General features: G+C 36.2%; 1 protein-coding gene across 2 annotated transcripts in view; it reads left to right on the plus strand.

The window, feature by feature from the left end:
- The window catches only part of ACACA (acetyl-CoA carboxylase alpha), a 246389-nt gene that overhangs the window by 134102 nt on the left and 87165 nt on the right, over positions 1-25122 (plus strand). For both annotated transcript variants that reach the window (XM_044673681.1, XM_044673680.1), the window contains 4 exons: positions 1387-1542; positions 3784-3987; positions 12563-12718; positions 15009-15155. In XM_044673681.1, the coding sequence (XP_044529616.1) occupies positions 1387-1542; positions 3784-3987; positions 12563-12718; positions 15009-15155 (663 nt within the window). The remainder of the gene's footprint in view (positions 1-1386; positions 1543-3783; positions 3988-12562; positions 12719-15008; positions 15156-25122) is intronic.

Consider the following 25122-nt stretch of genomic DNA (forward strand, 5'->3'; position numbering starts at 1 on the left):
TATGAACAAAATAACAGTACAGTCAATTGACAAATTCTTTCCAGAAACAATGATAGTGTTGATTTGATAATAGTTTCCACAGCAAGAGGTAAAAAGGTTTAGTAGTCTAGTATGAATGGTGGCAGGGCAGAAAATGGTTGGGATGAAGAAAAATTTTCCTAGTGCAATAATTTGGAGTTGTATGTCTCTTCCTGGCCATGGCCTCTGGCAGTTGGAGTGTCAAAGAATAGAAATGGATAGAAAATCCAGGTGTTTCTGCCTAGGTTAGGGAAATAATATGCTAAGAGGTTTAGTTAGAGCCTGTATGAAGCCACTACCTGACTTTGTTGTGTGTAGTTTTTAGAATGTCTTATTTTGAGTGTATGGTATTTTCAATGCCCTTGTATTCTATACAGCATTAGTGTTTAAGACAATTTTCTTTTGAAAGAAATTTTTGTTATCCTTTGTTTTTTATCCCCTATTTGTATTTTCTAATTCTTTTAATCTCTTTTAAATTATCTCTTCTAAATTCCTTTCCCTTCCTCCTCTCCTATGGGAACGACCCCCATAATAAAGAATAAAAAGAAAATAATGCAGCAAAATGAACCAACACATTGAAAAAGTGTGTGGCATTATATTCAGATGCTCCATACTCATAGCCCCTACCTCTACAAAGAAGGTGTGAAGCAGATAGCTTCTAGTATCTCTAATTTAGGCCAAAACTTGGTCAATATAACTTCACAGCATTTGGGTTTTTTTTCACTATTTTGTTATTATTGTCCTCTGGTTCTGCTTTCTTCGCTTTTTGTCAGTTCATATAAGTCTTCCTTTTTTCTCTATATTTGTTATAAACTATCTTCTATTAATAATCTGTTGCATTCATATACCAAATCTGTGGTATTAATAAGCATCTACTTTCTAGTTCTTTTTTACTATTAAAAAATGCCATTTTAAGTATTTTAGTATATATAGCACCCTTTTTTGCTATTGACTTCTTAAGGTATGTGCTGTGCCATGAGATAACTATAACAAAGGTTGTAGATATTTTATTTACTTACTTTCCAAATTGCTTTCCAAAATAGTGGTCTGATTTACAATTTCAACAATGCTTCCCCTTCCCTGGGCACAGTGTTAATTATTCCCAGCTTTTGTCATTTTTGCCAGTTTGTTGGTGTTAAGTGAAAACTTACAGTTTATTTTGATATTCATTTTTCATATTATTAGTAAGTTGGATCATTCTTTCATATGGTTATTAATAGTTTGGGTTTTTTTGGTGAACTATTTGTTTTTATCCACTTACCTGTTGGAGAATGGTTTTTGATTACTTAATACCATTTTCTCATTGTCTTTTTGATGGAAAAAGTGAGTTTCTTATAAAATGTTGATGGTGACTTCCTCCTATTACAGGAAGCCTCTTTTGAGTATCTCCAAAATGAGGGAGAACGTCTGCTCCTGGAAGCCATGGATGAGTTGGAGGTTGCTTTTAACAATACCAATGTCAGAACTGATTGCAACCATATTTTCCTCAACTTCGTGCCCACCGTTATCATGGACCCATCAAAGGTACAACTCTCCTAAGTCTTTCTGTCAGCACCATCAAGCACAAGGGGTTAATCTTTCTTGGTCCTAAGAGCATAGTAGGACACTTCCCAGAGACAAACCTACTAAGCTTGCTGTAAAACCTTGATAGCACAAATCTACTCACTCCCTCTCTCTAGGGAACTCAGACTTGAATATAGTACCATCCTACTTTTGAATTACCAGTACTAAACTGAAGTGATCTACATAAAAAGGAAGAAACCGCCTCCTTTTCCGTTGCTTCCTCTTTTGTAAAATTTGTGAAGGTTTTCTCATTTGGAATGATATCTTTTGTTGTTATTTAGCCATAGTCTTCCCTCGTGTATGCTAGTCCACAGGACTAATTTGGGCATTCTGGAAAATTGCATGAACTCTACAGGTCACTTGGGTATTTTTGTGTAAATTCCTGCTTCAGTGCACTAAACGTCACCCTAGTGGCCTCCAAGAGTTAATGCAGCTTCCCAAAGTGCCTAACTTATTCCTCTTGTGTATTTTTCACGGGGTGAGAATTTGGTTAATAAGACATTTCACACACATTACATGTGGTCCATTCCCTAGAGGATCTGTTTTTAAAATACATGGCATAGCATGGAAGGAATAAAAACGAAGGGATTCTGTACTTGACCTCTTACCCTTAGGGTGATAGTCTTTTCTCATCATTCCCTAGGCTCCCTTTTCCTTTCTATTGCATCCCAGTGTTTTCATAGTTTCTCTTGAGACTGGGAAGTTTTGGTGACAGTGCAAACTAGTAGAGGGGGAAATAATCTGACTTTCTCAAACTCATATTTTGTATCTTGTGGCTAAAATATGAATGTCAGGATTTTATTCTCAAAACCCATGCTAATGTTATATCATCTGTCACCTATCAAGAAAACTGGGGAGAGGGGAAGTGTGCAAAGTGACCCTAAAATCTCATCATTTTTTTTTTATTCCAGTGAAACCCACCTAAGTGAATTGATATTCTAGCTTAAAATATGACCTACTAATTTTCTATTCTTTTTTTTTCTCAGTTTCCTGGTGATTTTAGTGTGAACTTACCTGCTCCTGTGCCCCAAATTCAAATGTTATTAGTCTTTCTTCTTTACCATAGGAACATCATTCTCTTGAATATAGACATTGCCTCCATTTGTAGACCTTTTATCTTTAAAGATTTTCAAGAAAAGAATTGAGAGAATCAAGAGAACTTTTGGGCTTAAGTAACTATGTAGTGGGATAGGCATTAAGACCTCTTCTAGCTTGAGCATTTTGTGATTCCACTAAAAGAAACTTTAAGTCCAGGCCATTTCATATGAGAAGAGAAACGTGCAGCTGAGCTGAAGAGAAGGGGAATGTGAAAGAAATTTAGAGGTCTCCTAAGATCTTGAGGAGAAAGCATTTTTTAAAAAGCATACATTTCACTTAGGGTGGCATCTTTTTGGAAATAACTAGAGCTAAATTGAAAAATGTTTTTCACTTTAATGTTAGTGGAGAGTATTACCTCTGAGAACATGACTTGGTCAAAATAGCCCTCTTTTCTCCCTGAAAAGTAGGTATACTGATCTCTCTTGTGCAGGAAGAACTTAATCTGTATTGTTTCCTTAGATACCTCAGGGGTATGTGCAGCATGGAACAAGCTTTAGAGCCTCTGGGCACAAGAGAACCTTTGAGCACCCCTGACAAATTGCCTTTCTTTAATGTGTACGATTTACCAACCAGTGTATATTATGAAGTTTAATAAAACTGCATGGAAAAAAGCTCATGGTAGTAATTGCTAAGTTGATTTAAAGTCCAGTAAGTGCAATGAAACATGGTTATCATGCATATAAATGCTACTTAATAGCTGTTTACTAGAGGTTTCATTCTTATTTGGGGCTTTCTTTAGTCCCGTGGATCGTAATTTTAGATATCACAGATCTTTGAAATAAACTGGAGTAAATGTGTATAAAGAGGGGAGGGTAGAGCAAGCTGCAGTTTGCATTGATGTGAGGCAGAGGCATCCCCCTCCAGGGCAGGGCCCTCACAAAGTCTTCATGACTTCATCTAGAAACAGAGGTAGAGAGAGGGTGCCTTTTTTTATTTTTTATTTTATTTTTTTTTATTTAAAGGATATAGCTGTGACTAGATTATGCATTTGGAAAGCTATGGCTCTTTCCTTTACTCTCCTCATGAAGATTGGGGCAGACTTTGATAATTCTTTCGAGCTGGGTATTTTTTAAACCTTTGTGTTCTGTGGTTTGTTGCTGTTAGATTGAGGAGTCCGTGAGGAGCATGGTGATGCGCTATGGAAGCCGCCTATGGAAACTCCGAGTCCTCCAAGCAGAGCTGAAAATTAACATCCGCTTAACACCAACTGGAAAAGCAATTCCCATCCGCCTCTTCCTGACCAATGAGTCTGGCTATTACTTGGATATCAGTCTATATAAGGAAGTAACTGACTCCAGGACAGCACAGGTATGGTAACCAAAGTTTGGATAATGATGTTGAAGCCAAGTCCTCTGGATTTCTTTCAATGTAAAAGACTAGAGAAGGATCCATTAACATATCAAATAACTCACTAAACTATAGTTGCTCCAAAAAATGTGTCTAGCCCAGGGACTTTAGCTCCATGGGTGAGAACTTCATCTTCCTAGTAGACATTATTGTGATGAAATCATGACATATGACAAGTGAGCCTTCTCTGTGGTGGCTCTCTCTGTCTTTTCAGGCCAGAGCCCTGCAGTCATAATTTCTCTATTCTAGGTTATCTGGGTGTTGTTCTTCCTGAACTTTTGTTGTCACTTATGGGCAATTAGAAAACAAAAAAAAAAAAAGGAGGAGAAATTCAGTATAATTCTGGTAGCCTAAGGAATACTAACCAGGGACATTTACCTGTCAGATATTATCTCATGTCACCTCTCTCTTTAAAAGTTCAACATACTATTGATATTTTATCTTAGTATATTTGTGAATAATAATAGGTGATGACTTATTCTTCACTTGGGGGAGAGGAGCTTAGTAGGGGAGGGGAGCTTGCTTTGCTAAACCAGAACCTGATCACTATTGTTTTTTGCTGTTAACCTAGATTTAGATTGACTCATTTTTGCCCTTCTCTTTGGAAGAAAAGAGATGTCATACTTTTGAGGGTTTGTTGCTTAGAAAAAATTTTTATGTGCATTCACAAATTCTTTCATCCTTTCTCTTGTACTCTGGATCTCAGGAAAGGATTACAAGACTATAGTTTGTGTCCTTTTGAATCTAGGAATTGAAACAGGAGAAGTCGTTTTTGTTGGACTTCTGAAGAAAAATCTGAGTTGGTCAGGCTATTATCAAGGTGACCTTTCATTTCAGTGTTTTTGGTTTTCAGTGTGTGATGGTCAAAAAAGTCTATACTTATACTTAATTAACTGTTAAAACAAAAAGAATGAGAATGTGAGGAGGCAAACACCAGAGCAGGAATATTCACAATTTTTTTGCTGTATTTGATGGAGTTTTTTAGGACATACTTAAAGATACTTTCAGTTAGAGTTTTCCATAGGTAGGGATGTGTTTAATTAAATTCTACAGTGATTCTTCAAGGCAGGTCTTTTCTTGTGAAAAATAAGGTGGCCTCTTGAGATTTTAATGGTTTTGGTTCTAATGTTTTTTCTTTTTAAAATTTTAATGTTCTTTTTAGCCACTTAAAAAAACCATCAGGAACATCTGAGATTTTTCTCACAACTGGTGTCTAGTGTAGTGATACCAGATGCTGGTTCTCTCAGTTCATGCCTGAGAGGTAGTAGGTGCTCTGTAAATATTTATTGAATAAATGAATGAACAAACCATCCCTGGTGTGAAGTCAAGCTTCCTTTTAGGATAGCTATTGTACATTTTAAGGAAGGCTTAATGTGAAGGGTTTCCCCAAAGGCCCTGTTATAGATGGCTTAAAAAGCTACAGCCATATAAACTAGGACCCTGGCTAATGGCGAGAGGATAGAATGGGCAGATAGAGAATCCTTAAGGCCCAATTCTGGTGACTTCCTCTGAACAAGTTAAGGTGATTTATGTACAGATTCACAGGAGTGGAAATAAATGGGTCAACGAAAATTAAAAGAGCATATATAGGTTTAACAGCTCTGCTAAAAGATGTATACATACACCAACATGTTTGTTTATGAGTATGTACATATGTGTGCATGAATTCAAGATATGCATTCCCCTAGCTCTCCCGACTGTATTCATAGGGTAATAGGGATATTAGGTTAACATGGATAACTGAAATTCATAAGATTATACCAAAACCTCATTTTTACCATTAACTAAACTACCGACCTACTACATCTTTCCTCAGGCTGCTAACAAAGAAGAAAAGTAACTGGCTTAAGCGTCATCTTTCATTTTCTCCCTCATACTATCTAGTATAGGTGCTAATGAATAATGAAATGGCCAAAGCTTCAGCATCTGAGGGAAGGAAGAGAGGTCTAGTACTCCATGAAAGCTTCCCAAATCCCTTGCCAGCTATAGTTACATTATTCTCTTTTGACCTCAGCATATTGTACCTCTCTTGTAGCACTTATCTCAGCCTCCCTTATAGTTTAATTATTTGTGTATAAGTCTTATCTTCCTATTAGATTTTAAGCTTTTTAAATTAGAGGCCTTGCTTCTTTTTCACATCCTCCTCTGCACCCACTTATTATTACTTTGTACCTAGGAGGTGCTCAATAAATGCTAATGGATTTCCTCTGCCTCAAGCTACTTATCCATTTCCAGTATCTCAATACTTGATTTCTTCTAGCTTTCCAACATCATAATCTCTAAAGCATCCTTTTCAGGAGTCTTGTGATGGTCATCTACATCAGTGGTAGCAAACTTAAATAGAAACAGGCTACTAAAGATTCCTGTGATTTGCTAAATTAGTTTAAAAATGTAATAATATGCTTTATTGCTTTTATGTATTTTGTTAAATATTTCTCAATTAAGCAGTAGTCTTCCCCTCCAACCTCTACCGGAAGGAGGGAGGCAGCAAGGAGGCTGCTGCAGGTGAGGGAAGAGGCTTGCACAGTATTCAAGGACACATAAACATCTGACTAACTGACAGATTGGACAGGCAGGCAGACAGGTGAGCAGAGCAGGGCAAAATGTCCTTCTCTCTCTGTGTTCTCTCCTGATAGTTCTGCATTCACATTTTCTTTTCCCACTTTCACTTTTGCTTTTTAGGTTTGCTTGTCTGTTTATTTTGTTTTTTAAGGGAGGAAGGGATTGGGACGCTGTGGGGGCATGCAGAGAAGAGACAGGCCCAGGGAGAGAGAAAACATACACATAGAGTCAGTGGGTTTGTTTATGTTTGCAGTTTCAGCCATCCATGTCTTGGAACATATCCCTTACAGATATAGGGGTTTTCTTGTATTTTAATCTGGTTCAGGGCACATTTGGGACAGTCAAGGTACTCATGTGGCCCATTGACTGCTTGGATGGCACTTCTGATCTGCATGGTCTTCCAGAAGGCTATGAGGGAAATCTAGCCCCTGGATGGAAATGGATTAGTATTCACTGTGCAAATCCTAGAAATGAGAGCATAGACCTGACTGGGGCAGGGATCAGAACCAGGTATTGATGGAAGCTCTTTGTTCCATTTCACTGATGAGTTTTCAGTTGTCCAGGTTAGTCAGTAATACTGGCTAATGGCTATTCTTTCTTTATCTGCATATGTGTACTTACACACATAAACGTATATTGCTCACTATTTATTATTAACTGCATTGTGAATATATAGTTTGTGTATTCATGCATACAGTGCCTAGTTCAGTGTCATATACCCTGTGGGCACTCAATAAATATTAATTGAATTGAAATAATAGCATCCCTTATAAATATTCATTAGCAAATAAAACTATCTAAATATATGGAGTATGAAGCGCCTTCCTGGAAATATTTGAGTTAAAATGATTAAAAACCATCCTATTAATTCCATCATTGATGTGGTAGGCTTGGTAGAGTCCTATCCATAGTGTACTCCAGTATATACCTGGGGTAATACTTCTGTCATTAGAGAGCATAGGATATATCATGATAGTTCACTTGGGCAGTAGACATATATGAAGATAATTTATGCCATGTCTCTGGTAGAAAGCTATATACTTGTAAATTTGAAGCCTTAAGCAAAATGTAATAGTGCAGTACTCGTGAACTACCTTTTTGTGGAGAATTGACATGGCTTCCATTATCAAAGAGGAGGCAAAAAGAGAGCCTATTTGCTGGGCTGAACTCCAACTTTAGAATTGTCCTGATTGGTTACTTGGCATGCTTTCTGAATGCAAGGAAAAGAGAGAGGAATGTTCAGTTTCCCCCAAATCTAAACATGATAGGCCTTTTGTTGTATGTGAACTTGAACCTGAGACACTGCTTATGTTTTGATTGCTACCTCTTTAAAAGTAAAAGTGGCCTATCCTGTGCCACTATCAATAGGCCTAGTTTTTGAAGTCTGGAGATTGAGAACATTGACTATATTAAATCATAGATGCCTAACTGAGATATCTACCCAGGTAGGAATGTTTTAAAAAAAAAGTTTAAGTTAAAAAAAAAATAAACATTTTCTCTAAATAATTGCCTGAGTAATAGAATTTGAGAGTTGAATGATAACCTCAGTAGCCAATAATCCCAATCCCCTCTTAACATACCAATCAAGTGATTATTTAATAACTTAGTGCCAAACTCTATTTCACCATTTGTCCATCCACCGACCCACTGGATCCATTTGCTCTATCTTCTAATTGTTCCACTTAATTTTTCTTGAGCCTTGCTTGCTAGCTCTTATTCCAAACCTTCTTTTCTTCCTGTTCTTTTTTTAACCTAGTTTTATTTTGTGAAATTACGAACTTGTCAAATATCAACAAACATGAATATTTCCATATTAAAAGGATGGTATATGAAAATGTGAAATGTTATGTACTGCTTGTTTTGTTTATATATATATATATATAAATAATTTAGTATTTTTGCCTTTTTTTTTTAAACCTTTACCTTTCATCTTGGAGTCAATACTGTGTATTGGCTCCAAGGCAGAAGAGGGGTAAGGGTAGGCAGTGGGGGTCAAGTGACTTGCCCAGGGTCACACAGCTGGGAAGTGTCTGAGGCCAGATTTGAACCTAGGACCTCCCGTCTCTAGGCCTGGCTCTCAATCCACTGAGCTACTGAGCTGCCCCCCTTTTTTCCTTTTTTTGATATTTTGTTTTTCCCAATTTCATGTACCAATTTTCCTTTTTTTTTTTTTTTTCAGTTTTATTTTTCAGAAAAAAAATTTTTCCATAGTTACATGATTCACGTTCTTAACTCTCTCCACTCCACCCACCCCCCACCCAACCCCACCCCTTACCCCTGTAGCCTATGCGCATTTCCACTGGTTTCTTCACGAGTCATTGATCAAGACCTGTTTCCATATTATTGATAGTTGTACTAGGGTGGTTGTTTTGAGTCTACATCCCAAATCATGTCTGCATCAATCCATGTGTTCAAGCAGTTATTTTTCTTCTGTGTCTCCATTCCTGTAGTCCTTCCTCTGAATGTGGGTAGTGTTCTTTTCCATAAATCCCTCAGAATTGTCCTGGGTCATTGCATTGCTGCTAGTACAGAAGTCCATTGCATTCGATTTTACCAGAGTATATCAGTCTCTGTGTACAATGTTCTCCTGGTTCTGCTCCTTTCGCTCTGCATCAGTTCCTGGAAGTCTTTCCAGTTCACATGGAATTCCTCCAGTTTATTATTCCTTTGAGCACAACAGTATTCCATCACCAACAGATACCACAATTTGTTCAGCCATTCCCCAATCGAAGGGCATTCTCTCATTTTCCAGTTTTTTGCCACCACAAAGAGTGCAGCTATAAATATTTTTTGCACATGTCTTTTTCCCTATGGTCTCTTTGGGGTACAAACCCAGCAATGGTATGGCTGGATCAAAAGGATCTTTTATTGCTCTTTGGACATAATTCCAAATTGCCATCCAGAATGGTTGGATCAATTCACAACTCCACCAGCAATGCATTAATATCCCAATTTTGCCACATCCCCTCCAACATTCATTACTTTCCCCTGCTGTCATAAAATATATATTAAATTTAACATGGTAGTACCAACACTGCCCTTTTTGTATCTCCTTTTGTTCTCCTATGGCTATTTTTTAAAAATGTTGTATTGATTTTTTTGTGCTTCTTTTTGGTGTTGCTATCATTATCCCTGAACATCCAAAGGAATTGTCTCATAACAAATATAGCAAAGCAAAACAGATCTCATATTGTACGTATATGAAAATGTATGTTTAGCACTTATCCATTCTTCTAAGAGATGGGAGTCATACTTCATTATTAGACTTCTGTAGTTGTGCTTGATCATAAATTTTTCAAAGTTTTTTCTTCCCAAATTTTTTTCCCAAATTAGGCCCTTTACATGAGTTGTCTTTCTGGTTCTCCTCATGTCAAGCTAGATCATCATATAAGGATTTCTAGATTTCTCTAAATCCATACCTTTCTTTTGTTGTGATCTCATTATAGTCATATTCATATAATGACATATTCATATAATGACATTCTCACATTATACATAAAAATATTCATGTTAATTTATATAGTTTGTCCAGTCAGCCCTTTATTGGACATTTACTTTTTTTCCCAGTTCTTTGTTATATCAAAAAATGCTCTTATAACTACTTTTTTACATTTATATTCTTTCCTTCTGTCTTTGGTCTTTTTGAAGTGCAGACCTGTATCAGGTAAAAGTTTATATATGGTATATAATTTTTTTGTATGTTTATATATGATTTGGTGATTTTAGATACAGATCCAAATGATTTTCCAGGATAATTTTACAAAATCACAAGTCTTCCATCAGGATATCAATGTGCCTATCTTTTTACAGCCTTTCATTTTTTGATCATCTTTGCCAATATGATAGATATGAGGTAGAGATAATGAGCCGTATGGCTTTCATTTGTACTTCTCCAAATATTATGATGATTTTTTTTCATCCACAGTCCACAAGTAATTATGGCTCACTTGCTTTTTTTCATTTGAGAGTTGCCTGTTCATAAACTCTTGCGTTTTATTTATTAGGGGATTTTTTCTATTTCTCATTTATTTTCTTATTCTTATTTTTTTGGGGGGGTATAAATTCTCTAAATATTTTGGATATCAGATCTATGTCAGAGAGATTTGTTATACTGCCTCTCTCTCTTCTAATTACAAACTAATGTTGTTTGTGCTAAAACTTTTCTCTAAATTTAGTAATCCATTAGTAATCAAAGTTGCTCATTTTATTTCCTGTGATCATCTGTATCCCTTATTTTGTCAAGAAATATTTTATCTTCTCTAATTTGTTTAATATGACCTTTTATATCTAGGTTATATATCTTTTTGGAGCTTATTGTGTGGCATATGTTGTTAGACGTTGGCATGAATTTTGTTTCTGTCAGACTACTTTCCAGTTTTTCATAGTTTCTGTCGGTTGATATATTCTTACCCTGGTAGTTAGTGTCTTTGTATTTATCAAATACTCTGCTCCTGTATTCAATTACTTTTGGGTCTTATGTATGTAATCTCTTTGTGCTATAGTGGGTTTATGCTAAACTTAGACTTAGAATGACCTTATGTGTAATTCCATTTCAGAGGCTGTATGACCCTAGGTAAGTCCTTTGACTTCAATATATCCTCACCTGTAAAATGAGGACAATAATAGCACCTACCTCAGAAGACTGTTGCGAAGATCAAATTAGATATTATTTGCCAAGCACTTTGTAAACCGTAAAGTTCTATAATAATGTTTGTTATCCTTTTTTTCTTCCTCATTGTTATCAACTTTTCATTTTAACTACGTACCCCTTTTTCATTATTTCTTTGATATTTTTGAATTTTTTCCTCCCAATGAATTTGTTGTTTGTTTTTTTTTTCCCTAACTAAAAAACCAACTCTTTGGTACTTTGCTTCTTTTTTGTTCTCAGGCAACCTATACCATCCCATTACTTCTTTCTCAGTGGAGAATCTTGCCTCATTTTATTGTGAAGTATAGAGGCTTTTCATTGTAATCTTTGTCTTCTCAGCTCTACACCTCAAAGTTCCACAATGTCATCCTATTTTTTTCTTCTTTATTCTATTCTGACAAAGAGATAAAGCTACCTCCTTACTTATGAGAAAGAACAGTATCCACATCCAGAGAAAGAACTGTGGGAGTAAAAATACAGAAGAAAAAACATATGATCGATCATGTGAATTGATGGGTATATGATTGGGTATTTTGACTTTAAATGATCACTCTATTGCAAATATTAATGATATGGAAATAAGTTTTGAACAATGATACATGTATAACCCAGTGGAATTGCTCATTAGCTCAGGGAGGGGGGAAGGCAGAGGGGAAGGAAAGAAAAAGAACATGAATTATGTAACCATGAAAGTATTCTTAATTAATTATTTTTAAAGGAAAAGCTACCTCCTTTACTTGTACCTTTGATTTTGTCCTCCCTGGTCTCCTCCAGAAGGTTGCCCCTTTAGTTGTCCCCTCACTCTCCCTAAACTGTGCTTTCTCTTGATTTTGCACTGACTTTTCCATTGCCTTCAGCCTTGCTCAGGTCTATTTCATTTCCTGTCATTTCCTCAAGCTACTGCCCTGTATCTTTCCTCCCTTTCATACCCATCTTTCCCTCCCTTCATTGACAGACTTCATTGATCTCTTCCTCTTCTTTGAAAAATCTTCCTTGTAATCTTTCCTTCCTTCCTTCTTTCCCCAGCCATTATCCTCTTTAAACTCTGTAGCTCCTTTCTAGCTTAGATATTACTTAGTATTTTTCTTTGTATTTTGTATATTTTAATTCCCCCTCTAGAATATAAAATTCTCAAGGGCAAGAATTAGTTTTGGTTTGTTTTGTCTTTATATCCCTAGTCCTTCCTATGGTAACTTGAAAATAATAATACAATAACAACTAGCCCTTACAAGGTGTGTAATAGCTTCTTGTTGCATTTAATTTAACTGAAATGAAGTAAATTTCACCACTGTTTCAACTCTCCATGCCATTTACCTTTTCTTGCAGATCATGTTCCAGGCATATGGAGACAAACAGGGGCCTTTGCATGGGATGTTGATCAATACTCCTTATGTGACCAAAGACCTACTGCAATCCAAGAGGTTCCAGGCACAAACCTTAGGGACAACATATATTTATGATATTCCAGAGATGTTCCGACAGGTAGGGGAAACTCTGGAATTGCTGGGATGGAAGTTTCAAGCTGCAAGGGTTTCCTGAATTTCTACTTGATACAGCTTTGCTTGAGGGAAAAAAAAAATGTTTTTTTAAAATAAGAAGGAGGTCATGATTCCACTGCTATTTTATTCATAGTTTGAAATTTGATCACTCCCAACATGCATATGAGTTGGGAAGAGATTTCTTAAAAATTTAATGTAAGGAAGGCCTAGAGATGGCAGGTCCTGAATTCTTGCTTCAGATATTTCCTAGCTGTGTGACCCTGGGAAAGTCACTTACCCCTATTGCCTAGTCCTTAACAATACACAGTATTGATTTTAAGATAGAAGATAAGGGTTAAAAAAATAATAATAATTTAATTTAAGGAACCCTGAGACTCTCCACAAAGTAGATGGTGAATTAAGCCCAGAAACATGGTGGTGCACAGTAGCCTGTATTTGGATCCAAGGGTTGGTTGCTTAGCTAAGTCTACATTTGAGTTATGATATTTAAAGAGAAATTTGAAAATTTAGTTCCCAGTGTCTTCTTTTCTGAGATAACTTGAGCCGTTTCTCTCTCCCCCACCCCGCCCCACAACTGATGGGATGGGTTAATAATATTGATGCTAACTGAGACATGTAAAATATATGAATGGCCATAGATAGCATGATACACAGTTTAAAATACAAGTTCTTTTTATTAGAGATTTATTATAGCTGAATAAAAACTAGCTTATAAGAAAATATAACATTTTGAATTTTATATTCTATATGAAAATAAATTCTTTTGAACTATATAGTTAGTGGATATCCTCCAGGTAGCAGATTTTTCTTCCATCGATAGAAGGTGGGGGGGAGTGTATCATAGTAAAAATATGGCAGCTAAAAAATAAGACAGAAAGAATACTATATTTGTCCTTTAAAAATATGAATACAGGATTTTCTCAAGCCTCTGAAGCTAATACTATCCAACATTAGTGAATTTGAATTTTAATAAAATATATGACCTTGGTAAATAACCTGTCAGTAATCCTAGTATTATTTACAAATACAATAGAATCCCTTTATAACACGAGAGATTTTTACATAGGATTTGGATATACTGCAGATCAAATTATATCTCTTGAAACATAGCTATCTAAAGTTTTTTTTTTAAAGCCTTATATAACCTAGTTAGCTGATAAAGAGTGTTAGCATTGTTCCCTAGTTCCAGTGTTGTTACGAAATTCCAGGGTGTTTTATTATTCATGTCTATTATATAGGTGTTCTTCCCCCCCATCTCTCCCCCCATGATGGTGGTGGTGGTGGGTGATGTGTTGTTATTTTTGAGACATTTAGGCTTTGAGTATGGGTTTTGATGAGTTAGGTAGAGGAACAAAACTTAATTCTTTCAGAAGCAGAGCTAGCTGTACAAATGATTTTGAATAGGCTTTTGAATACTTATCCAATTGAGGCATGTCCATAATTTCCTATTTTCAGAGAAGTGTGTCTCCAATAAGTCATCTCCACATGTTAGTTCTGAAGCATGGATAGGAAAATTATGAATGTAGCTGTTGGAAGGAGAACATTCCTTTGGAGTTCCTGCAAATCATTTTCTTCCATGCTCCCTAAATCCTTATTATTTAGCAAGGTATCATAAGGTAGTGCCACTTTGTTTATTGCTTATTTTACTTAGTGGAGAACAACCCCATTTCTTTAAGGGGTTTTTCCTCTTTTGAATTCAAATAGACTACCAACTCCTCCTTTGAGTTTTTCTGGAGCATTAGCAAAGTTTGTTGTGTGGTTTCTCTCCCAATTCTGAAATGCTTTTCTTTCTCATTTCTGCTTCCTAGAATTCCTGGCTTCCTTCAGACCTCAGTTCAACTGCTACTTCTCACATGAGGTCTTTCTTGGCCCCTAACTGTTGAGGCTTTCCTCAGAAATTACCCTGCATATTTGTATTTCTACACCTTCCTTGATAGAATGTATGAAACTCATTTGTGACAAGGGTTGTTTTGTTTTCATCTAAATGTGCCCAGTGTTTTTGTATAGGGCCTGTCACAAAAAAGGAGGTGCTTAATACATGTTTGTTGATGGATTTTTTTCTGTGGTAGTAAATTAAGAATTATTGGAAAGGCTCTTGACTTCCTTCAACTGATTCTTTTCTACTTTCATTAGAATTTGGGATATTTTTTCTGTTTAGGAAACAGGGGTCAAGAAATGAAAGAATAATAAGAGGCTAAATTGACCTTTGTCAGGTATATAAAATTATTAGAATTTCTTAACAATGAACTTTTTTTAAACTCTTGTCTTTTTAGTCTCTGATCAAACTCTGGGAATTGATGTCAGCCCAAGCATTCCTGCCAACCCCACCACTGCCTTCTGATATGTTAACTTACACTGAGCTGGTGTTGGATGATCAAGGTCAGCTGGTACACATGAACAGGCTTCCAGGAGGAAATGAGGCAAGTCATTTGTTATTTTATTTCTTTCTTTCCTTCCTCCCTTACATTCACTAACTGGGACTTCTTTCTTACTTATCTTCTTCAAGAGCCATATAGCTTGTAGTTGCAGAGCAGTCAGATTGGTAAAGTCATTTAGAAGCAGAAGGTGTTAGGATAGATACTGTTTTTTTTTCCTCCCTTTCTGGGGCTTTCTATGTTTTTTCATTGTTCTATAATTTTTCCTCTTCATATCATTTGTTTGTTGCCATGTATAAATGTCTTATCTTTCAAGTAACTAAAAAGGCACTTTCATAATCAAAGGTGTAAATGTTAAATAAAGAATCCAGTTCTCTTTTCCCTAAATATGACATGTTTCCTAGTTTTTTAGCATTTCCTGTATTTTTATTACCCACTATTTTTATAGTAACCCACTATTTTATTTATAATAACACCAAATCCCTGCACTGAGCCTGCTTAATTTCTTCTCTGCTTTTAAACATATAAATGTTGATAAGAATGAAAACCCTTAAATGTAGACAAAAATATCCTAAATGGAGAGATGGCCTCTTTTAGCATTGTGCTACTGTCCCTAGATAAGTGTCCCACTGCTCAGAAAGGACTACCTCCATAATATCATCTGGGAATAGTTCTTTTATAGAAGAATTAGGTTGGGTACACTTTGGCTTATGAGGAAAATGTCTTCAAAATAGGAGTGTATCTCAAACACGGACTGTTTGCTGGTACATCTAAGCTATAGCATTGCTCTGAGTGTACCTTGAGAATGCAAAGAGTAAATGATTTTGTTTTAGGGTTGGCATAAGCATTCAGCCAGATGTAGAGCATCAGACTCATAGGAGTTCTTCAGATGCAACACTTTGATAAGCTGAAGAAACAGGAGGTTAGAGAAAAGAGAATATGATGAATTCTGATGAGACTAGGTGTGCACACTTATAATTCTCACACAAGGTGGATGCAAAGATGTGTGGCCCTGCTGGTAGCATCTATTTAGCAAGTCCCTGAACTGGGGGAAAACCTTTTTTTTTTTTTTTTTTTTTTTTTTTTTTTTTTTTTTTTTGCTGTGCATGCTGAACTTAAATTCTGATTTGGAGAATAGAGGATTCTTCAGGAATGGAGGTACCCTTGTACATATAGAACTGAGAGGCAAAATGTTTTAACTAATGTAATTAAAACACAAAATGAGATATTTTTTTTCCAAGTGAAATCCAGCTGCAGTGCTATGAGAAACCTCTTGCCATGATCTTTTCTCTACTTCTTTTTCTCTGATCTCATTCTGTTTGAGCGGATGGAAACTGGGGGAATAGTGAAGTCCCAGAGGGACAGAGCTCTGTTCTTGCTGAAATTACAAGCACAGAGCTGCCTGGGCATGAACATGTAGTGTTTACTCTGCCAGTATGAATACAAATAGTCTTATTATACGGGACTCTGTACCCAAAGACCACAAAAAAGAATAAAAAAATTAAAGGTTTTTTTTAACCCTTTTAAGACCCAACATTTCTTATGTGGAAATGGGATACATTGAAGAACAGCTGCATGTCATATCATAGCTGCTAGTTTGGAACTAGACATGAAGGCCTCCCCCTGAGCTCCTTTCTTTGGGGCTATGCTGAAAGTTGGGTAGAATATCCTCCAATGCATAAAATTATTTTAGTGATGTGAGGAAATGGCCTGCTTTTTAAAAGTAAACTTCACTTTCCTGTCATACACATCTTTTCCTCCTTGCCTTTTCTTGTTCTTTGTCTTTTTATTATTTTTGAAAGACTGGTCATCCTGTGAGTGTAAGACTTAGCTGACTGCTTTTCCACGTTTCTCAGCTTCGGCAGAATTAGACTGATGCCCTTTCTCTATGCAGTTAGTGACTAATGCCCCCAGTGCTGGGGGAAGTCTGTTAGAAGCCTCAGTTAGATTGTAAGGTAGGAATGAGATTTAGGGGATTAGTATCCAACTCTGTTAGCAATCCCTTCTCACATACAATATGCCATGTCTGCTGAGAGACTGGACAATCCCAACACTAGGTTTCGGTAGTCAGAACTCTGAGGGACAGCTAGTATTTGGAAAATGATGAGGTATCATAAGGATATGTTTCTTCATGCTGTGCCCAGTTTTATCAAGACAGAGTGCTTGGCTGGTGCCATTTAACTTTTCTTTGACCGAGGAGACAAGTTTGTCATGAGTCTGATACTTCATGTATTACCTGAAGAATGATGTGGGATTGAGAGGAAGAGAAGGGCCTGTGTAGATGAGAGTTGGAGAATATCTGCCCTTTCCCAAAGTGAATGGGCATCTGAACAGAGGATTGAGAAATTGTTTTATTATAAAAGAATAAAAATGAGCTTGAATGAGTCACACTGTTTCTGAAAGGCAAGAATCAATATAGATGCAGTGATGCTCCATATACATTAAATCATCATAATGGGGTATTCTCCAGAGATGATAGCCTTTGTCAGCTTGCCATCATGGGTGGTGTCCCTTTACCCTTGAAGGAGTGGAGTTTGCATTTCAGATTCTGGCTGTTAGCCTAAAGAGATCTGGAATAAGAGTAGAATCGGCCACTTTTATAGTTGCTCTTTGGAATAGCTAGAAGTCATAGAACTCATATTCTTTTGCCAACCTACCACTTGTCAGTAGATGCCTGAATAGCCATGATCTTGGGCAGCACTAATAGAATTATAATGTCCAACACCGCATTGGGAGCCCTGTTTGCAGTTCTGGATGCCTCCTTTTAGAGAGGGCATGGATAATCTGGATTACATGTGTACAAAGTAGATTCCAGAGGCGAAACGACTAGAAGCTAGGTCTTAAGAGAATCACTTGAGAGAACTGGTGCCCTTTAGCATGATGAAGAGAAGGCTCAGGAGTGAACATGATAATAGTCTTAAAGAGATCTGAAGGGTTGTAATGTAGAAGAAAAATGACACTTTTTTTTTTTCACCCTGGAGTGAAGAACTAGGCCATGGGAGAAAATGACAGGGAGTCAGATTTTAGTTCAACCTATGGAAAAACTCCTAAACAATTAAAGCCACTCAGAAATAAATCTCTTATCATTCCATTATTTTTTCTAGAATAATAAATGGAGAAAATCAGAATAGGGAAAGAGTTGGCACAATCTAATTTCATTTTATTTTTGGTAACTGTTTTCCGTTTGTGAGAGGGAAAATATTGGATTTTTGGAGAAATGTGCCCTGCATGTTAAACACTTATTTCTGAATTAGGGAAAGGGAGGATAATTTCCCTGCATGATATTGACCACTCTTGCTCCCTATTACATCATGAAAGGCGTAGGGTGACACATTTTTTTTTTTGTCTATTCCTCTGAATGGCATTGTGTCTAAGAATGAGTTTAAAGTTGTGGTGGTGGCAGAATTGTCTTCCAACTCCATAAATCATGTTACATGCAAATAGCTTCAAAGATTAGTTTTTTTCTCTTTTTTGTTTTCTCCTTAAAATAGTTTCATGTAAAAATGAAAATGAAGGGAAGTATGATTAGAAGCTAATGAACACTACACATAAATAGCAAGGTAGATGAGTGTGTGCTGTTTAGTCTAACTAAAATCAGAAGAAAAGCTACAGACCAGCAGCTTGACTTAACTGTTTCCCAATTTTGAAGAAGTCATGTTCATTTTGCTGCCAGTTCACTAACTTGTTTTGATTGTTCAGTGGAAGCTGTAATTGTAGGTGGGAAAAATTTGAGTAACAGCTCACAATCCAGTGCAGCTGCTTATCGCATGAAATCCTATTATTAAAGGGCTCAGACTAAAAGCAGGCAGAGGGCTGCGCATGGGACTTGCCTGAGAGCATTCTTGCTTCATAGGAAGCTAGTGAAAAAGAGTACAGACAGGCCTTTTTGAGACCTTAGTCTTTTTCATTCTGAGATATGTTCTCAGCTTTCCATCATCTTCAAACATCCTAACAACCCTGTGAAATAGGTCAGTAACCTCTCCCAGTTTACAAGTGGGCAAAGTCATCTGTGAAATGGAATAGTGAGAGGAAAAGGGGAATGATTTTTTTCAGTAGTTTATGGGAGTGACCTGAAATTAAAACCTTGGAGTCAACTTTACATAGAATCAGAATTTTAGTAACTGGAAGAGACTGCAACACTTATCCAACACTTATATTTTATAGAAGAAGAAACTGAGGCTCCCAGAGGGACCGTTCTTTGACCAAAATTGCAGAGCTAGTGACAAAATTGGGAGAATAACCAGGTCACTCAACACGTTCCCAGATGAATATTTTGTGGCCTTTCTCACCACTTATTGCTTTGGATCAAGCCATATTCCTCATGTTTCTATTTTGATGAGAAATTGTAGATTTTTGAGTTAGCTATAATAAATTAGGAAGGAATATGTATACATTAGAAAGATACTCTTACTATATCTATTTTTTTTAATTTGCTAAGAAAAGAATTTTTCCAGATTTGTGCAAAAATACTTCTCCTCCCATGCCTCAAACATTCCAAAGGAATGTATTCTAGAATGCAATATAATTTGACAGATCCTCTGTCCTGCTTATGCCAAATTATGTGGTAACTATGGCTTGCCATTTTTCACTTGAACACTAGATGTCAGGGTTTTTCCTTTGCAGCAATTTATATTCAAACCCTCCATTCTAATTGCCCCAGTTGGTGAGAGCTCCACATGGTGTCCTTAGCTTTTCAGTGGGAGTCAAAAGTTTTGCCTTGTGGACCCCATGATTTCTGGATACATTTTAAATTTCATGCCTGGGAGTTTTGTGGAATTTCACATTCCAACTTTATATCTTAGAGAAAATATTTTTTGGGCAAAAGATGAAAATAGATGCAAGTAATAACCACATGGAAAAAATAAAAATTTAACAAGTCGCTAACTTTAATGATCCTTTATATTAGTTATTTTCTCTCCTCTTTCTAAGCCCATTGGTGAAAAGATAGAGTTAGGAAGAGAATATTTTGGGATCTAGTTCTCAAATCCAACAAAATGCCCCTCATTTAACTGTTGTACAGTTAGGTTTCTTAGAAGTGATTTTTAAAAAAAATTATTACCACTTCTTTTTAATTTATTATCCTTCTAGTTTGTGTTAGTATGATCATTTGAAATTTTCAGCTAGTATGTGACATTTTTAGGAGATCAGAAGGAAGAAGAGACTTTAAGCTGTGTAAGCCAAGTGGATTGGGAGAAATGATTTACTGGATCCATTTTCATACTTCTTATTGGGGTTCCTAAATCAAAGCTGTTTCTTTCATTTAAGAGAAACTTTGCAGCTGTTGGAGCAGCCCTGTCCCCCAGTTCAATCCATCAGCATATTCCAGAGCCCCAAAGGAATTTCTTTGTTTAGCCTGTAGTGGAGTTGAAATGTAGCCAACTTCAACTCTGATATGTGTCTGTCTGTTTGTATGTCTCTTTCACTCTCTCATGTGTGCATACCATTTTCTAAGGACAAGTATTTTTCCTGCTTAAACTTAAATGCTGTTCATTATCATTTATCAAATAATAATTTCTATGACTTAAACTAATATATTAGTATGTACTTCATTATACTTGTACTTCATTCTTTTGGAATCTACCTGTCAGTGGTTGTGATCATTTGAGTCAAGATTGTCAGCTTTTCAATAGTGGTAGGAGAAAATTGGTTGTATTTGTGTTGTTTTAGTGCATCATAGGTTACTCTGCTCTAATGTAAGAGTAATGGTTATGAGAAGCAGACTAATCCTGAAAAGGAATTATTGAAGTGGGACCAATTTCTTTTTCTATAAGATGGGAAAACAATGCCTCCGTGATCTGTTCCTGAAGCATTAAATAAATGCTTTGAGATCTTTAACAGAAAGGCTTCCCATACATACCACTCATTAAATATGAGTATCCTTTATTCTTATTTACTTGCTATCTTAAGAATCTCATAGGGGGCATCTGGGTAGCTCAGTGGATTGAGAGCCACCCCTAGAGACAGGAGGTTCTAGGTTCAAATCTGGCCTCAGACACTTCCCAGCTGTGTGACCCTGGACAAGTCACTAAACTCCCATTGCCTAGCTCTTACCACTCTTCTGCCTTGAAGTCAATACACAGTATTGACTCCAAGGGGTTTTTGTTTGTTTGTTTGTTTTGCTTTGTTTTTTAAAGAACCTCATAGAACAAATTTGAACCTTCTTATGGCTGCCAGAACATGAGTTTATATTTTATAGAAAAAGATGGAGGCCTATGTTTTTCCTACTTCCATTTTCATTTTAAATGTACAGCTTTGGATAAAGATTTCCCTCAAACATTTGCTGAAGTGTGAAAGCAGTTCGAAGCTTTCTTGGAACTACTTCAAAAAAGAGACCCTCCCAATTAAGAAATTATTCCTCTTGGATTTTTAAAATTAGGCCATTGGATACATTTGCTGCCGTTTCTTGCAACACCATAAAAGTCAGTTCCTGGTGTTAGCTATTCCCTCATCAAGGCAGGGATTGGTTTTGACCCTTTTTATTGATAGACAGACCAAGGCAGAGATATTTAATTGACTTTGTGTATTGGTGTGCCACTCAATACAGTAAACAAGGGCTTCAGGATGACTTTGTGAAATCTTTCACAATCAAGTCCTTGAAATATCATTTGGACCAAAGCATATGCTTGTCTGAATTTCTTAAGTTTTGAAATTTTGCTATAAAAAGTTCTTAAGGAGTAGCCCATATCAGGGAATTATGCAGCTCCAAATGCAGACCGTTATGAAGATCAGGATAGCCACATGTGACACCAGCACATGAGATTTGCGCCTTCATTTATGTGGTTAATGGAAGATGCTACAGGGGCTCTTGGTAGCCCAACTTGGTTAATTCCTGCAGCAGCCAGTTAGTTCAGCACTCCATTTCTCCTGTGTGACAACTCATACTTTATTGTGTTTTTAATGAAATATTGGTGCATAGAAATAACACTTGGCTGTAGATACACATACTATGTTCATCTTCATACATGCATTGTATTATTGTGGTTGGAGATAGTTCTTTTGTTCTAGACATTGTTTCTGATTTTTTTAATAATAGTTTTAAAAATTACTACCAGGGTGAAAGTTTCTATTCTCTATAATGGTTTCTCCCCCCGCCCCCTTCCTTTTATTGCCTTTTAGAAGGGTTTAGGTAAGTCTGTTCAGCCATTTTTGAGTTATCCAAGCATGAAAAAAGAGTTTTTCAGCTGTTAAGAAAATTGTTTTGAGCTCTTTTATGTGATCACACAACACTAGGCAATGGAACATGATATCTAGCAGATAATACAATGTGAGAAGACATTGACAGTTTCTCTTACATGGTTTCTCTGAGGAGCACAAATTAAGTCAAACATCACACTGCCTTGTGGTTTAAAAAGACACCTTTAAGAAGGTGTTAGGATGGATCTAAATAATATGTTTGTAGAATTATAAAAAAAGCATATTTTGTCATAATATAATAAGAGATGTGAATGTCACAAATAGAAGCAGAATTAAAATCATATAGTAATTATTTTCTTGCTAGTGTCTAATTAAAATCCGACTTAGCATTCCACATAAAATAGCACAAGAGAAGAAAAAGACCGGTTAAATTATATATATATGGAAAAGTCATTCTTGACATTATCACCTGTCTCCTTGAATGAGGGGGCTAATATAAGTGTTAGCAAGGTGTTAGAAACTACCTAGCTATTGGTAACTGCAGAAAGACCACAACTACATTTTCAAACTTTCCACCTGGCAAGTAGTAAGTCACATAGTGTTTTACCTTCAGAGACCCATCCTGAGCTATATAATTCAGATGCCAGATCCTGGCATGTTATGAGAATCTTCATTTAGATGTCCTCTGAGCAAAAGTAATAGAAGATAGGAGACAATAGCAAAAGTGTTCCCTTTCTGCTTTTCACAGCATCACTATGGGGATTGGTAAGATTTTGTATTTTATGGCACTCTCAAGGAGCAGAATGCTGGTTTGCTTCCCAGATTTCTCCTGGTTTTCCCTTAATTTCCATTTTTCACTTTAAGTTAAGTAGATTATTTAGCATTGATAATAACTGCTTTGGGGGTGAGCAATTTCACATTATTGTTCACATCAAAAGACCAATTAATGTTGATGTCAATTTCAGTGTTAATTTTGGGTTATGATTAGTGTTGACATTGTATGTCAGATTAATGACATTTATGGACACCATCAAAATGAATGTTAAAATTATCATGTTTTTAGTATCTCTTACGGCAACATTAAGTCAAGATCCTCCTGGGGAAAAATACATATATGGATAGATAGATAATGCCATTCTGTATCTCTGGTGTTACTCAGTGAGAAAATGACATCTCGGTACAGAATCCTAATCACTGTTTGGAGCATCAGAAATAATGATCACCTCTGATCGGAGGTTGTGAATAATTCATTCAGTTTGATTTTCACGTCCTGTCCAGTGATACTTTTCAAACCAAATGTGTTTCTACAGGAAAATAATGGTCCCACTTCTTATGGAAATACTGTGGCACAAATCATTTTATTCACATAAAAACAGTTAAATAAGACTGTTCTCTCCTGCTTCCTTTCTCCTCCTTTTTCCCTCCTCCCACTCCTGAGCATGTTTGTTCTGGGATCACATTATGGCCAGCAGAATGTTTCTTTCCCAAAAACCTATATTAGGTGGAAAAGGATGGTTGTTTTCTTGTTCATGCCCCCTGGCATTCTTGACTTTTATTTCCTTTTTACCTGTTTATTTTTTTATTTATATTTACATGTTTATTAATGATTGCATGTTTTTGGTCAGAAAAATCTACTTTATTTGCATGATATTGACGGATCCACAGTAGCTAACAGAAGATATTTCACCATAATTTTAGAAAAACAACCAGAGTATTCTTCAGTAATGCCCCAATCCTCTGAAATGACACTATTTTTAGAAGAAATGTTTAGAATATTTCTATTACATTTGGGGACTTTTTAAAAAGACTAATAATTAGGTCAGGGGGCTATTCTTTCCACTTGATTTTCAGCATCAGACAGGAGGCATTTTGAATTCAAAATTATTTCCTAAATCAAATTCTATTTTGTCAAGTGATTAGTTGAGATCGAAAAAGGGAAAGTTAAACACACTAAGCAGAAAATGACTAAATTAGTACTAAACTGAAGGAGACCAGTAGCTGTTCCCAGTTTTGAAAACCCCTCTTTCAATGACTGTGCATTGCACTTTGAGTTATCAGGTTACGTATGCCAGTGTTCTCTGCAGCTGTTGGCATCATGTGTTCTTGCCCAGGCCTGAGGAAGAAATTGGAAAGTAGAACACCATGGTACTTTGTATGTCTGCTGATTCACATATTCATTTACGTGGCTGAAGTCAAGATGAAGGCCTCTAGACAAAGAGAGGGTCTCTCCATTTTTTAGTGCATGTTTTTTTTTTTTAAACCCTTAACTTCTGTGTATTGACTTATAGGTGGAAGAGTGGTAAGGGTAGGCAATGGGGGTCAAGTGACTTGCCCAGGGTCACACAACTGGGAAGTGTCTGAGGCCGGATTTGAACCTAGGCTCCTGTCTCTAGGCCTAGCTCTCAATCCACTGAGCTACCCAACTGCTCCTTTAGTGCATGTTTTTAATAGATGTGCTACAACCTTAAAATATGTATTTAGTTGGTAGGCACTGTTATTGTCTATTGTACCAATATTGACTTTAAAAGTATAAATATGTATTTAGCCAAAACACTAGACTAACACTGAAGCACAGAGTTGCTTTTGTTTTTTCAGGTAGGCTGATTAATATTTTATAAAATAGCATATACAAGTATTTATACTCTTTTTGCATCAATAACAAAGCATTTTTAAAAAAAAAGAAAAGAAAATGTTAATTCCAACAAATCAGCTCAAGATAGCTGGTTTTTCTCTTTTAGGTAAATAATTATAAGTAAATTCTTAATGGATAGTTTCTCCTTTCTTTTTAGTTTGTTTAAAGCTCATTTTTGCTGTTACTATTAATAAAAACTAGAGTGCCCCAAATCTTGAAACTGACCTAAAACTGGAATTTCATAGT

This window comes from Gracilinanus agilis, chromosome 4 (assembly GCF_016433145.1).
Source record: "Gracilinanus agilis isolate LMUSP501 chromosome 4, AgileGrace, whole genome shotgun sequence".
NCBI classification, from domain to species: domain Eukaryota; kingdom Metazoa; phylum Chordata; class Mammalia; order Didelphimorphia; family Didelphidae; genus Gracilinanus; species Gracilinanus agilis.